Here is a 15,718-nt window from a genome sequence, read left to right on the forward strand (position 1 = left end):
ATTTTATTACTTTAAAAAGTACAACATGAAAAAAAATTGTTTGTCTATGCAATTTCCTTAAGGCAATCTGTTTTAGAGTGGATATGGCTATAAAGGGAAAGACTGTAAGGAAGCCTGTAAGGATGGCCCAGCTCTATATAAGATTATAATGGTAGTTAGATGAACCACATCAGTGAAGATATTAAGCATTCACTCACAAAGCAAGTAGGCAGAATTGCTTACAGCGACAAACTCTGGGCTTGTATCCGTGCCAGTTTCCTGAATGGTAACTTACTATACTTTTACATAGACCTAGCAGCGGTAGAGGTCAGGACACAGGACTTCCCATACATTTCTCTGCAGTTTTCTCAGTATTTATAATTTTTAATAAAAAGTGGGGAGAAGTATAATACACCTATAGAATCAGTTTGTAGAATGTTACATCACACATATTTTTTATTAATAAGTAATGACACATTAGTAAAGTCACGTTATACCAGAAGTTAAAGAGAGGATTAAAGTGGAAAGGTATACAGTATTTTTCTTAAATACCACTTTCCAAGAACTACAGTAGATATTTTTTATTATCTCATTTAACTTTTATAACTGAGTTATAAGACAATTATGAATATCGTCAACTTTTATATAGAGAGATGTTAACTTTGAGGATATTTTTGTCACATTAGCAGGTCAAATCTACTCTTTTCAGATTTAGTCTATTCACCGTCTCATTTTCTCACTGTAATCTATGATAAATATTTATGGCAATTAAGCTTCTCAAATGAGTCTTCTTAATCAAGAGGGAGAAAAGGTCTTCATGTACAATCCTACCTCTGGTGGGAAGGTACCATTTCTCTAAACTCCTTAGTATTGGCCCACATATATTATCTGAAACCCTTGGAGACAATGCATTCCAGAATTCATGCTTTGGAATTTAGAACAGTTATATGGCATATGCATTACATACCACACCAATGCCAAATGAGAAGACAATCATGATGTGGATTACGAATAGCATCTTGCCAGTTCTATAATATTGCTATCAAATGAATTTAGAAAGCACACACATCCACACACATACAAATAAATCCACACATCTTTAGTGATTTCAGAAGCTTTGAGTTACAGGTATATTAGTGTACTTTTCAATACTAAAATGGAATTTAAGACTCAGTAACTTCTTAAAGAAAAGAGGTTACTGAGCTCACAGTATCCACCAGCACCAGCAGGCCCTAGCAGAGTTGGTGGTGAACAGGAGAGCAGATGGAGCTCTACATTCATCGTGACAATTCCATAACAAAAGCTGACTTCAGAGTCCTGAATTGAAAAAAGATATAATAACATTGAAGTCCAATAATAAAGTGTTTGCCTCCTATCTATAAGTACCTGTGGCAAACTCAGCACCCACCTCCTCAAAAAAGGTTGGGGAAGACTACTTGGGACCTTCACCTTAAAAGGACAGGGAATGCCCATTTCTTGAAAATATATCTGAATTATTTCTATCAGTAAGGAATAAGCTATCACACAAAGACATCATCTAAGTGGTTGCTACCAACACAAAAGGTTCGAGAAGTCCTTTAAACTAAACAGAATGAGGACAGTTATAATACTTTGTAGGAAAATCACAGCAAGTGAGAAGCCTCTCAGTGTAAGAGAGAAGCATCATCCTTATGAGATGCTGCAGTAACTAAATGTGAACAAGAGGTATAAAGTTGCAAGCCACAGAGCTGAATATTAATTCCTGTGGCCACTATACACTTCAATTCCTTCAGAGCAAATGGAAAATACTAGTGCATTTCCCAAAGAATGACAGTAAGAGTAGCTCGTAGATGGATATTTGGTATTTAGAAAACAGACTTCCATAGCTTTCTTTATAATTTCACAAATGTCAGGGCATTATTTGTGATGGAATTTGCATTTTTTGTTTCTTATGTACGTGTTTTATTTCAACCTGAAATTTCTGGTAAAGACATGTAAGAATGTGAAAAATAAACTTATCCCCAATAGAGAGAGTATATAAAATTCCAACAAGCTACAAAGTATACACAAAAGATTCTACAGTGCTAACTATACAAAGACTGATTCTTTCCTGTTTCATCAACATCTGAATATGGCCAAAGGTAAAACATGCAATAGCTTACGGGGAGTGAACACTTTAACTAATTTACTCACACAACTGTTTCAGAAATAAGAGTAAACTATTCAGATTTTATATATTTAACTGGCCTTTCTGAAGTGACCTTTCCACATTTTTATCATCTAATTTTTTTCATGAATAAAAAATTGACTTAATTACTGGTTGTGACATCTAATCACTGCAAGAAATGATGCCACTTGTTCAACTCCTGAATCCAGCTACAGCAACATAAAGCACCCAGCTTGGTAATATGTGAGCAAACAGGCTTAGGCCTTTTGTTTTGTCACTTTACTTTTATAATCTATTGGAAGAGTTCATGAAGAAGTAACAGTTAGGATGTAAATTTAAAAAGATTGTTGTTTTGTTTTGTTTTGTTTTTTCCTATGAATAGCTACTAATTAAACTAAAAAGCATTTTAATTTAAATCGCATTAAACCCAGGCCTTATTGTACACAAGTCTGGCCTTCAGACAAACGTCTCTTCTGCCTTGATAGAAAAGAACTAATCTTTCTGTATCTATTTTTTCAGTATATATTTAAGGCTGTATATATTTAAGACTGCAAATTCTAATTTTTAAATTGGCCCAAAACGAAGCTGAGTGTTCAAATGTATTATTTGTCTAAGTATAGGATGAGTTTTAAAAATATAACATTAATTTCGAGAACTGCATACAGTGTATATTAATCATATTTGCCTCCTATTCTTCTCAAATCTAACACTCTCTTTCTACTTCCTCCAACTTTATGCCTTTTTTTTTCTTTTTAACAATAACCCACTGAGTCCAATTTGTACTTCTCATAATACTCATGGATGTGGGGCTATACCCTTAAAGAAAACTGACTCTCTAGAAGCCATCAACTGTCAGTAATTCTTTAGGGGCAGGACCTCATGAGGCCCTCTCCCTTCATAAGAAGGATTTTACTTGGCTTTTACTACCGTGTTATAGCACTCTTCTCTTATGAAAGAGAACAACAAGGTTCCCTGTTGTACTGGTCTTCCTGGAAGTACGGAGCATGGTATATTTTCAGACAAATCCAAAAACATTACAAAGTCTTCCTTGGGCATTTCTTCTACAGCAGTGTATTCTCCCTTTGGGAAATATGAAACTTTCTGCCAGCTCTATCAAATCACAGCACACACTTCTAACACGTTAGCTAAGGGGGAATTCATATTCTGAAGACGGGCTAAAGAAACCGTTCACTAATAACTGTTAGTAACAAATCAATGAAGTCACTCAAGTTCTTCAAACAATATACTTCGTCACTAATTAAACAGTAACTTATAGTCGAATACCCAAGAATCTTACATCATATTAGCCCTTGCTTAGTAATTTGTTATCATTTCTCCACTGTTTTTTGGCACACCTTCTTAAATAATCCAGAAGATTTTAAACTTAGAGAAAATTTCAAGTACCATAATTTTATACTTTATATTACAGAATAGAAGATTAAGAATGATAACATAATAAAGAAAGTGGAGTCATAAATACATAAATCTCTTTCATTTTCACTCAAACACTATGACAGACAGTCAAGGTTACCCGTGTCACTGGTGGGCTCAGATGTGAGTGGTTTTGCAGTTGGAATATTTTTGGGTCTGGCAGCAACCTGAGACGGGGATGAAGGTGTGTTTTCTCCATTAATGACATGTGAACAGCATGAGTTGGGAACAACAGTATTTGTTGATACATGATTATCAATTCCAATAGTACCTTCAACAGCCAACCTTTAAAAAGAAAAGCAGATTCTTACGTCAATGAGTTAAATACAATAAAATAATTTTTCACCAAAGTTTACATTAAAAAAATTACTGACTTTCTAACGTCCATGTGGAATGCTAAAGCAAAGAACAAAAACACCGCCTGCTGTTACCAGATTAAACTACACGACCTTCAGCTGTCAGTGTCCACACCAGCACACACAGGAAGTGCTGACTGTGTCAAGGCTTCAAGTCTATTCAAATTGTGTATTTAAATAAGGCTACTTTAAGTGCTCTGAAAGTAGCTTCAAAGGCTCATGAAATTCTATGACGTGACCAAAAACTAAATCTAAACTTGGAATTGTATTTAATAGTGAAGACAGGGAAAGTCTGAACAAACTTTCCAAGTAATTCTGATGTATGTATTATTCCTCAGCCATCCAGGTTCAATTTTCTAACAGTGTAAGTGAGAGAAGCCCTTTGAAAGTCTTCCGGTACCATATAACTCAATTTTTTAATTTATGTTTATATTTTTATATTAATTACAGTTTGTTCACTTTGTATCCCAGCTATAGTCCCCACCCTCATCTCCTCCAAATCCTACCCTCCCTCCCTCATCTCTCCCATACCCCTTCCTCAGTCCATTGATAGGGGAAGTCCTCCTCCCTTCCCTCTGACCCTAGTCTATCAGGTCTCATCAGGACTGGCTGCATTGTCTTCCTCTGTGGCCTGGTAAGGCTGCTCCCCCCTCAGGTAGAGGTGATCAGAGAGCCAGCCACTGAGTTCATGCAGGTGACTCAATTTTAAAAACAAGATGTGCTATCATAAAATAAAACAATACTAGTTTCAGTGGTTTTGTTTGTCTTAGGACAGACAGCTCTTCTTCAATGGGCCAGGCTAGGTTAGAACTTGCCATGTAACTCTCGGTAGCTTTGAACTTGAGGCAATTCTCTTACCTCTGCCTCTCAAGTACTGGCATTACAGGCATGAGCACCTATGTAGAACATAGGATTTTTAAGGTTTTAAGTGATAGTAATTTAAACTCCCTTAAAATCTAAAATTTTACTTTAAAGAATTTAAACACATGTTACACATTAATGCACTTTAATCTATAAACTGTTTCATTGTTTCAGTCATTAGTTTTTCTCAGTATAAATTATAATCTAGAGACTGTTTACTTAAGGCAAATAAGCAATTTGAAAGCATAGTTTCAAAAGCTTTTATTTAAACAATAGTAGGTGGGCTGGAGAGAGGGCTCAGCTAACTAAACGCTAGTCCTCGACCAAAAGGAAGTTCTAAGAATCAAACCAAGGTCCTTGTATAGGGCAAGCAGACGCTCTCCCAAGGAGTTACACTCCTGACCCCTTTTCACAGCTTCTGTTTTGGGGCAGGAGCCCACTGAACTACCCAGACTGCATCAAATTTTCTGTCCTCTTGTTTCAGCCTCCCAAGTATCTCAGACTGTGAGTGTACCACAGTGTCTAGCTTGTTCAAGTGCTTTCATGAGAAGGACCCAACAGCAATTTAGGATAATGTCATTACTAACTGTGCAGGATCAAAAAGCTACTCTGTGCCCTATACTAGCATATTTTTTCAGATGTACCATGTCAACTTTATAAGTATATTTTCATATTTTGGGGCTGTAACTCTACCATATTTGAATTATTATAAACAATCATTCCATTAACATGGTTCAAAAGAGAGCCTCTTCTAGTCATCACAAAATGTGACTGGTGGGGAGCTTTTGAAATAGTGGGATGAATTCTGTGACTATAATCTGTACGGCATTAATTGTGAGCTACAGGAGAATGCAAGCTCTCACACTGACTTGTTACCCAACAAATTGTAAATACCGACTGTGATGAGACATTTTTAATAAGGAAGCTCTGCAATACTCCACAGCATAAGTGAACAGTGGAAACATTATGTTATATAAGAGAAGCACTTCTGTTCACAGAAAGTGGCCAAAATGGTAATTTCCTTGTGTGTTATATCTTAATAAAGCTGTTATTTTAAAGCTTCTTTCCCAGGTACTCATCAAATATCACCTCTATATAGACGCTTTTAAATTTTTATTTATTAATATATTTTTGGTATTTTTTGATCCAGGGCCTTTCAATGTAGCCCTGTCTAGACTTTTCCATTTTATGGCAAATACTAAATTGAGGTTAAGAATTGAAACTTCTGGCTGTATGGTGATAGCACACACCTTTAATTCTAGCACTTGAAAGGTAGAGGCAGGTGGATCGCTGTAAGTTCTAGACCAGTCTGGTCTACAGAGCAAGTTTCACAGCAGTCAAGGCTACGCAGAGAAACATGTCTCAAAAAACAAAACAAAAAAAACAACAACAAAAATAACTGAACCGTTTAAGTTGGGTATGACATGTAGCTGCAACCCCAGCCCCCGAGTGGTGGAAGCAGGAGGATCAGAAGTTAGAGCTCACCCAGTCACCCTCAACTGTATTGTTACATCCACGCCAGTCTGAATACCCATCCCACCCCACTCCATGATATAATCCTAACAATCAAGAAAGTGAAATAGGAAGATCATGAATTTGGAGTTAACAAAATATAAAGCAAATTACAAGCACAAACTTCATCCCTGGTAAGTATTATCACATGTTGCCACAAATAATAAAATAAAGAACTCTACCTGGTCACTGTCCTTGCTGAAGGGTCTCCATTTTCATGTAGGGCGTCCCCATTCTGCTGTATTTCTACTAAACATCAGGAAAGGAAGCAAATCATTTTTTACCTATGTCTTGTCAATTTACTTTACTTAAATTAAAAACACATAAGCATGGCTTACTGGGTGAAGGTGAGCTGCGGCCTGTTGCATTTTCTTGCTCAATTACTAATCCATCAAGTATAACTGTCAATTCACCAGTTTGCACTATGCCATTCTTGTTTTCCAAGGAAAGTTTTAATTGTTCCTTCACTTTTTCTACTAAAAAAAAAAAAAAAAAGATTCTAATTTAAAAACATTTGCTACATACAAAGACATGTTTTAGAGATACCTCAGTTAAAGATCTGTTGTATTTCAGAACTTGACAGCTGCACTGGGAAGTAATTTCTTGCATTTAAATCTGTAGACACTGCATATTCTAAAAAGGAATAATTCCATTCAGTTGGTTTAGCAACTCTTCTTCCCAAGCTCCCCACTTTGGATATCATCTTTAATTGTCTCTGTACACTGGATAGCCTTCACAGGACAAGCTAATACTATTTAAATAATCACAACAGCTGTATATACTTGTTCCTGAGCAGAGCACAATGTCATCCTGAGAATCAAGCATCTTACCAATTCTCTTTCTGCCACTTACTAGGCATACAAAGCTAAATTATTCAAGCTTCCGTAAGCTCCTCGTTTTTCATTACAAAATGGAACAAAAACATCAAAAAATAAATAAAGGAATTCCAAGGCCAGTGGAGAGCTGTAAGGACGTAAGTTGTGGCCCCACAGAGCACACAGCGGGCATTCCATAACTACTACATACTGTGCCAACAGTTTACTGGAGGCCAAACACTTCCCAACTACCAAATCGATTTAGAGTTAAATGCAAAGTCTCTTGGATTCAACTTTCACCCCACAGAATATACATTAAATTCACTAAAAAGTGAGAAGAAGTTGTGAAGACATGTGTGGAAGAGTATAACATTTCAAATATAAAAAAGAAATATAAGGTTTTCATCTTGAAATACATTATGGTATGGTGAATTAGTAATTATGTACTGTAAAGTTCAAGGTTATTAAACATTTAAACATGTATCACAAAAAAAGGGTATTTGAAGAAATATAGATTAGTTTGATTTGATTATTCCATTTTATACATAAACTATAAAATGACATTTTACTCCATAAATATAATTTGTCAGTTAATAATTTTGAAAAAATAATTCTCTTTAAATTCATCCATGGGACTCGAGAGGCAGAAAAAGGCAGATCTTTGTGAGTTCAAGATCAGACTGGTCTACAAAGTGAGTCTAGGACAGCCAGAGCTACAGAGAAACCCTGCCTCAATAAATAAATAAATAAATAAATAAGTAAGTAAATAAATAAATAAATAAATAAACAAGCAAATGAGTGAATGAATGAATGAATGAATAAATGAATGTATAAAGCCAGTGATCAGTGTATTATCTAATATGAAGATAATTCTATTTCTTTTGTTGTTGTTCTTGTTTTGGGTGATGGGGGTCTGTCTATGAAGCCCTGGCTGTCCTGGAATAACTCACTGTGTAAACAGCTAACTTCGAATTCATAGTCTGCCTCTGCCTCCCAAGTACAGTAGAAATTTACTGATATTTTAGAAATTTACCAGTAGAAATTTACTGATATAAACTTATGCAAAGGAGAAACTATGTGAAGAGACAGGGAAAGGATGACTGTCTACAAATCAAGGTAAAAAAGTCTCAGAAGAAAACAACTCTATGATCACCTTAATCAGATTCTTAATCAGCCTCAAGAGAAATGAGAAAAAAAACCTCTACTTGCTCAAGATCTGGTTATGGTGGACAAGACTTTGATTCTAGCACTCAACAAGTTGAGACAGGAATAAAATGAGCTTACAGTACAGTTTGGCTACATAGAGAGACCCTACCTCCAAACAAAACAGAACAGAAACTTAACGACTACCTACGGTAGGGTATGCAAAATACTACTGCTGTATTCTCTGAAGCCCTCCATGCAGTAGACACGTGTTTATGAAGGTTTTTTTCATCTAAGTACATTCTGCTCAAGTAGATCAGATACCTAAGTTTATGCAATTTACAAAGGGTTCATCTGAAATTATATTGACATCACAAGTTTCATAGAAGATGACTGCTCGGCAGAGTGCAGGAAATTATATGAAAGAAGGGGGAATTAATATGACCTGAAGAGGACAGAAGCTCCACAAGGACCAAATATATCAGGGCACAGGGGTCTTCTATGAGACTGTTTCTCCAACCAAGGACCATGTAGACCATGTATGGATATTACCTAGAATCTCTGCTAGGATGTAGCCCATGGTAGCTCAGTATCCAAGTGTGCTCCCTAGTAAGGGGAACAGGGACTATTTCTGACAGGAACTCAATGGCAGGCTCTTTCACCTCCCCACCCCCCAAGGGAGGAGCAGTCCTGCTAGGCCACAGAAGAGGACTTTGCAGCCAGTCCTGAAGATACCTGATAAATCAGGGCCAGATGGAAGGGGAGGAGGTACTCCCTCCTTGGACTTGGAAAGGGGCAGGGAGGAGATGAGGGAGGGAGGGTGGGATTGGGAAGGAATGAGGGAGCGGGATACAGAGTTAATAAAATGTAACTAATAATAAAATAATAAAATAAAAAAAGAATATGACTACATAAGATAGATACCTTTACATGGAGGTTGGGTGATTAAATATTTATATATGGGGTTGAATACAATCTAACCTTCAGAACAGAGATAGAAGCAATCTAAATGTGCAGCAATAGGAACATAAATAATCTGTGTGGGAGCAGATAATGATATAAGAATCTAAGTAAAACACTACACTTACAAAGCCTATTATTTCTGTAGACAAATGACATGGCTAAAATAAGTTGTGCAATAGCGATAATTAGATTAACATAAATCATAAGTAGCATATTTTCTTTCTTAAAACTCCTACAGTTCAAAATATGCATCAAAACCTTTCAATTATATTCGGATTTTCAGAAGGACCTTCTTCTTTTTTTTTTTTCCTTTGAACCAAGACAACAATATTATTAGAGTTTAACAGAAAAACAGCCCAGGGCAAGCAAGCTGTAAATCTCAACAATGCCAATAGAAGAATGGAAGCAAAACTGGAAAGGTTATACTGTTTGTATTACCAGCATGGAGGTATCTGTCTCATGGCATCAGGCAGTGACATGGTGGGATGGAATTTTAGAAAAAGGATAATTAAGCCCAAGGTATCAGAAAAGCGATCCTTAAGTTCTGACCAACATCCAAAATAAAGAGACAGAAAGAACTAAAAGGAAAAACTGCAAAGTGGGCAGACTCAAGAACCTCAAGGCAACTTCATGTTAGCTTGGAGGGGCTGTGTGGGAGCAGGAATTCTGGGAAGAAAATATACTGTATCCACTAAAGGTAATCCTTCCTAGAGGTAATCCCTTCTTGATGAGGGGTGCTCCCTTGGCCAGGTGACTGCCTGGCCCAAGCGATAAGTTAGGTCCCATCCAGATCAAAGATTCTATTCTATTAACCAGAAATTTCTCATTAATTATTGCAGTTCTGACATTTTCCCCTCTATAATCACCTGCACACCAGATCAGGGATGAGATTCCCTAAACAGTTTGTCCATCTCTAGCCCATACAAACAGAAGAGGGCTATAAAGCCCAAGTAATGAAACAGGTTATCTTACCGGGATGAGATGGGATGTCTCTTTATCCCAAATGTCCTAGACAATTTTTATATCCTGTTCTCATCAATCCCTTCTCTGAAGAGGTATCATTAACTTTCCTCAGTTGTGGAATTAGGGCAATGACTAACCTGGCTTTCTGAAGAAACTTGTATCTATGTATATACATGCAAAGCATTTTATATACTAACAAGAGGCTTAATATTACTGCAGTCTGAACTTCTTTAAAATCCCAATGCCAGAAAAATTTCAATCATGGGAACCTGGTACTTATAGAATACTGCTGATTTTTTTTTTTTTTTAAAGAGCAGTAGATGATAAGCTCAGGAAAAAAGTTTATATAAGAACAAGAAAAACAACAAGTTATTGAGTGGTCATCTTTAAATAGAAGTATAATTTCTATACACCTCTATGATTTTTCATTTCTCCATACTTTTTACAACGAAGTAGTTATCACTGAAAAATTATAACACTAGAATATTTAATCTAAATAAGGTTGTCACTATAATGAAAATAAGAATATGCTCAAGGGACACAGTGAAGAGAAAAGTCTCTGCCTGGTTTGCACAATGACCTGGGTATGATCCCCAGTACTCAGAGGGGAGGAGTTGTCTTGTTTGGAGAAGAGGGAGAGGAAATGCTTTTTATTTCTTCACCCTAGGCTAACCGGGACTTCACAGTTCTCCTGCTTCAGCCTACTGAAGCCTGGAATTATAGGCATATACCACCATACTTGAATTAGGTCTTGAAGTACACAACATAATAAATAGCGAAGGTGACTGGTAACAAAGTACTGGTACATGAGCCACAGCGTGGAGAAAGAACAGGAAAATGTCTGCAGTTCATTCCGACAACCAGTTCTAAAGGCAACCACTGGCAACTACAAGTTTTTAATGAACACAACACTACACCTTACTTTTGGATGTTAGAAGAGGATGTGTTTAGACTCTAAAATTTTGTCTAAAGAAACAAAGGTTAGAAGCTACTTACATTTTCTGTTGTGTGTTAACAGCACTTGTTTCAAGTCTACTGCTGCTCTTCCTAACAGAGCATCTGCTTTTAAAGTGTGATGACTCCAAACTCGAAACTCCAAGGTGGTCTGTGGGGTCACATTTCTGCATGAATAACATTATAACAAAAATAAACACACCATCACTTTGTGCTAATTCTTCTAAGTTATTTATTTCAATGATTTTTCTAAAACCATGAATTGAGTTTAATATTGTAAAAAATAGTAAACTGATTGCATTAGAAATGAAAATAAAAAATACTTTCAAGTATATTCTTTGATAACTACTTTGGGATCTTTATAGTTAGCAACCACTGAGCAGCATAGCACTAAGTGTCTTACTGAGACCTCTGAAAAGCCTCTATGGGAACACCTTCTAGAGCTGTTTAGAATGACTGGCATTAGTTACAGTGCTTCTACTACATGCAAATTTATACTTTGCATATTTAAATTTACTTTAAAATGCCAAAATTGAAAATGACTGACTTTATTTCTATAGCAAACAATCAGAGAAAAAATGCCACATAAAATAATTTTCTATAAAACAAAAACAAATTACTATGCTTCCTTTTTGAGAAAAATGAAATAAAAATTTCTTCATATGTTAAATTCTTTCTTAGATAAAGAAAAAAAAATGCATTACCTGAAGTCAATCTACAAAATACAAAACATAGGACATTTGATTTGATGATTTTGCATCCTGTATACACCATACTCACACAGTCAGCTGCTCATCCCATTTTGGATTAGAAGAACTACTGGATTTTGCTGTTTTCTTAATGTCTCCATCTACAATGACTTCAGTATATATTGCTGTTCCAAACCAGTTCTTTTTTCTTTTTAGTTTGGCACTAGAAACTGACAGAAAATGATAATTACAGTTGAGTGTATATATAACAAAAGAAAGACAAACGGAGCACTGCCTACTAGCAGACCAATAAACCAGAAGTGTTCTCCTCCTCAGTACGTGTCTCAGTGGCTAAAAGGAAACTGATAATGTCCTGAGGCCATCTAATTTCTCAGTAACCAATGTATTGACAAAACCACCCATTTGAAAAGGGTGAATCATTCATTTTAATAGATCCAGACTGGTACAAATATATCCAAATAAATTTTAAGACATTTTGTTACTTCACTCAAAGAACAACTGACCAGTAAGTAGTAATTTTCCTGTCTTCTCCCAATGTCCCCCAATGGTTCTCTAGATTGCCAGCTCTGAATTCCATGTAGTCTTTCATGACTCCCTTCTTTCACTTAAATTGTTTTCAGGTTGTAGCATGCAATCAATACTTCATTGCTTTTTCTGCCAAATACCATTCCATTATTGATATACCACACTTTATTCATCCGTTAGTTGTCAGACATTAAAATTACTTTGTAGCTGGTGTGCTTAAAACCTCCATGAACATTTGTGTGCGAGTTTTGCTCCAAATACGTTTCTATTTACCCTGGACATTTTAGAACTGCCAGTAAGTCTCTGTTGAATAAATGCCAGACTATTTTTTCTAAAGTGGTTTCATCATTTTACACTCTTGTCAAACATAGCGGTATCTGGTATCTGCGTATCAACTGACTTATATATGGATTTAAGATAAAGTTCTCCCTATTTAACTGAAGCTAGACTTGAATTCGCAAGTTTCCCTCCACTGTCTCCCACTCTGGGGCCATTATTGTGCACTACCATATCTAGAGAGTGTCTATCTTTACCTGCTATTTAACTATGATTTCAAACTGTTCCAAGTATTGTGAGAAATGTGAATGCCTTCACCTCGATGGTATTCACTACATAACTGTGGCCCATTTATTATGAATTATTTACTGTTTTACATGGAAAGAAAGGAGTTTTACACAAAAACGTATCTGATAAAAAAAACTTGAAAATCAAAATGTAATCATGAAATAAAAAATAATAACTTTTTACAGGAGGAGAATTTTAAATTTAAATTAGCCAAGCTATTAAGGAATTAATTTAGCATAAACATGTGCCCTTAATGATTGCAACTGTTATTCCAAATACAGAACTGTGGGTTTTCAGGGTAAATTACTGACTACCAAGCAGTAACAGCACATTATGCTCACTTCTATAAGCAATTGCTGTAACCATCCTGGTTCTCAGATGACAAGGAAAAAGACTGTGTCACACACACGAGTCATTAAGATACAAGACAACATAGGCTTCCACTCCAGAGAAGTAAGCCAGACAAACCAGTGAGGTACACTTAGCAGGGGTAAAGTGTTTGAAATAGATGCTATTACTGTGTAAAGAATAAGAAAGACTATAAACAAACATTTATTAAAATATTGACAACAGGGTGCAAACAATTTTCAACACTATGCCTGAAGTGCTCCTGTGAGGGTCTTAATAAAACTCATTCCTATCCTTTGATGTTCCACTTGCTCTAAAGTCACCACCAAAGGAAACTTTCCAAACAGAAGATTTCATTCCAAATAAAAGTTATTTCTTTGATACATACAGCTCCTATCTATCCACACATTGTAAGTAAAGAGAAGGAAGAAAAGGCAATATATGATCATATTAAAAGCATACAAGTGTAATATATCTGGGCTCATGTTTTAACTTTCCCATTACTAGAATCCTGACCTGAAGGAGGTCAATTAACGGCTCTGCCCCTCCATTTTCTCACCTGAAAAACAGGGGAACAATAATACCCAATTCTTAGGATTGATGAATGAAGGAAGGCATGAAAAAGCACTAGCATCATCAGCAAATTCCCAGCATCCTATATGGTGACCGTACCCGTGCTATTACTAAATATTACTAATGAGTTACCTGCAGACGCACTCAAAATATGTCCACTGTGTACCTTTATTTGGCAAAGTGTTTGATAACACTAAAATCACCCACAAAAGATTTTTAAATATATTTTTAATCTCATAAAAATTTGTAACATGGTGGCATGTTATATATGTTCAATTATACATATAAAATTAATGGTATGGCTTTGAATCAAGTGAATGCCACTATTTCAAACAGGAGTTCTAACTAGTGGAAACATAAGATAAATTAACTTTTTCTCATTTACTGGTTTACTTTTGTTGTTATACTCAAAATGCCCTTCACAGTAACACTATGTAAATATTGAAAATTAGCCGACATGGAATGAGGATGTCCTTAATTAAAGACCCAGTAATAGGAATGTCTCCTAAAACCTTTAGTAACCAATGCATATGGTCCACATGAAAATTATTAAACTTGAATGATGGACACCAAAAAGGAAGAAATGATTTGATATATTCTTAGATCTGGAAATTTTAACATAAAAGCTTTAAATCATCTCCAATTTAATATATAATTTTTCAACAAAAACACAAAATTACTGGGCTTGAGTGTTTAGGGTGAGCACAGAGAAAAACAGGGAGCTCAAATCAAAATATACAACAGAAACAAATACGCATAAAATATGAACTAGTCAGAGATTTCTCCAAATTTATATACTACAAACTGAAAATAACTAGACAGTCTACTAGTGACATAAGAGTATGAACAGAACAACTAAGGCAGTAACACTTGAAATCCACGAAAGTAAGTTGGTGAGTCATAAAAATGAAGTGACTGAGAAGAATCACTTACAGTGCGTGCACACCATAAACACTACATGCACCCACGGGTTAAGTGAAACGAAGGGCCACCGAGGTAGCTCTGTGGTAACGGCACCAAATCTAATGACAAATCTAATGACAGTTCAAGCCCTGGACTCCAAATAGCAAAGACTGATTCCCACAGGTTGTTCTCTGACCTATACATATTCCATGCTGCATGTATGACCATGCACATAGATAAATGTAAAATCAACATATTCTTAAAGTATACTTAAGGCACTATAAAACAAAATAGCTTAAAAATAATAAATTATATAGATAGGTAGATAGATACATTTTGAGCCAAGTACTCTTTATATATATACATATATCTTGCAAACTTTGCTTCTTACCCTTTCATGTTGAAACTCTTAAAATCTACAATACTGAAAATTGCTTAATTCTGCATGCTATTATACTTATGTTTGCAGTATAGTAAATTACCACATCATAGTGGGCTACCTTCTGTTTGACTTTTAGATCATGGTTTTCCTGTTTCTAGGGTATTTATTGGCTGGCTTGTTGCTTTCTCAGAGCCTGAGATGAACTCAAAGCCTCAGATATGCCAGGAAAGGACTGTATCACAGAGCTACATCCACAGCACACTGTTCTCATATACCTGTTCCCTCAAATCAGATATAGATTAAGGCAGAAATAAGGAAGAGATTCAAGTACAATGGTATATACATGTAATTCCAGTGCTTAAAGGGCTGAAGGAGATCATGAAGCCACCCTGTGCTTCACAGTGTGACTCTCTCTCACTCTCAACAAAAAGAAAAAAAGAAAGGAAGAAAGAAGGAAGAAAGGAAGGAAGGAAGGAAGGAAGGAAGGAAGGAAGGAAGGAAGGAGAGAGAGAGAGAAAGAAAGAAAGAAAGAAAGAAAGAAAGAAAGAAAGAAAGAAAGAAAGAAAGAAAGAAAGAAAGAAAGAAAGAAA

At 35.8% G+C, this 15,718-nt stretch overlaps 1 protein-coding gene across 7 annotated transcripts in view; it reads right to left on the reverse strand.

Moving 5' to 3' along the window:
• The window catches only part of Wwp1 (WW domain containing E3 ubiquitin protein ligase 1), a 100,659-nt gene that overhangs the window by 48,463 nt on the left and 36,478 nt on the right, over nt 1-15,718 (reverse strand). For 5 of the 7 annotated variants that reach the window (XM_055603185.1, XM_055603180.1, XM_055603184.1 and 2 more), the window contains exons 4-8: nt 11,904-12,042; nt 11,166-11,290; nt 6,624-6,761; nt 6,468-6,534; nt 3,657-3,841 (exon numbers count right to left, since the gene is read on the reverse strand). In XM_055603185.1, coding sequence (XP_055459160.1) covers nt 3,657-3,841; nt 6,468-6,534; nt 6,624-6,761; nt 11,166-11,290; nt 11,904-12,042 — 654 coding nt within the window. The remainder of the gene's footprint in view (nt 1-3,656; nt 3,842-6,467; nt 6,535-6,623; nt 6,762-11,165; nt 11,291-11,903; nt 12,043-15,718) is intronic. The other 2 variants (XM_055603183.1, XM_055603181.1) reach the window with 1 other exon arrangement.

The sequence above is a fragment of the Psammomys obesus genome, unplaced genomic scaffold (genome assembly GCF_907164565.1).
Source record: "Psammomys obesus unplaced genomic scaffold, mPsaObe1.curated_primary_1811, whole genome shotgun sequence".
Lineage (NCBI taxonomy): Eukaryota > Metazoa > Chordata > Mammalia > Rodentia > Muridae > Psammomys > Psammomys obesus.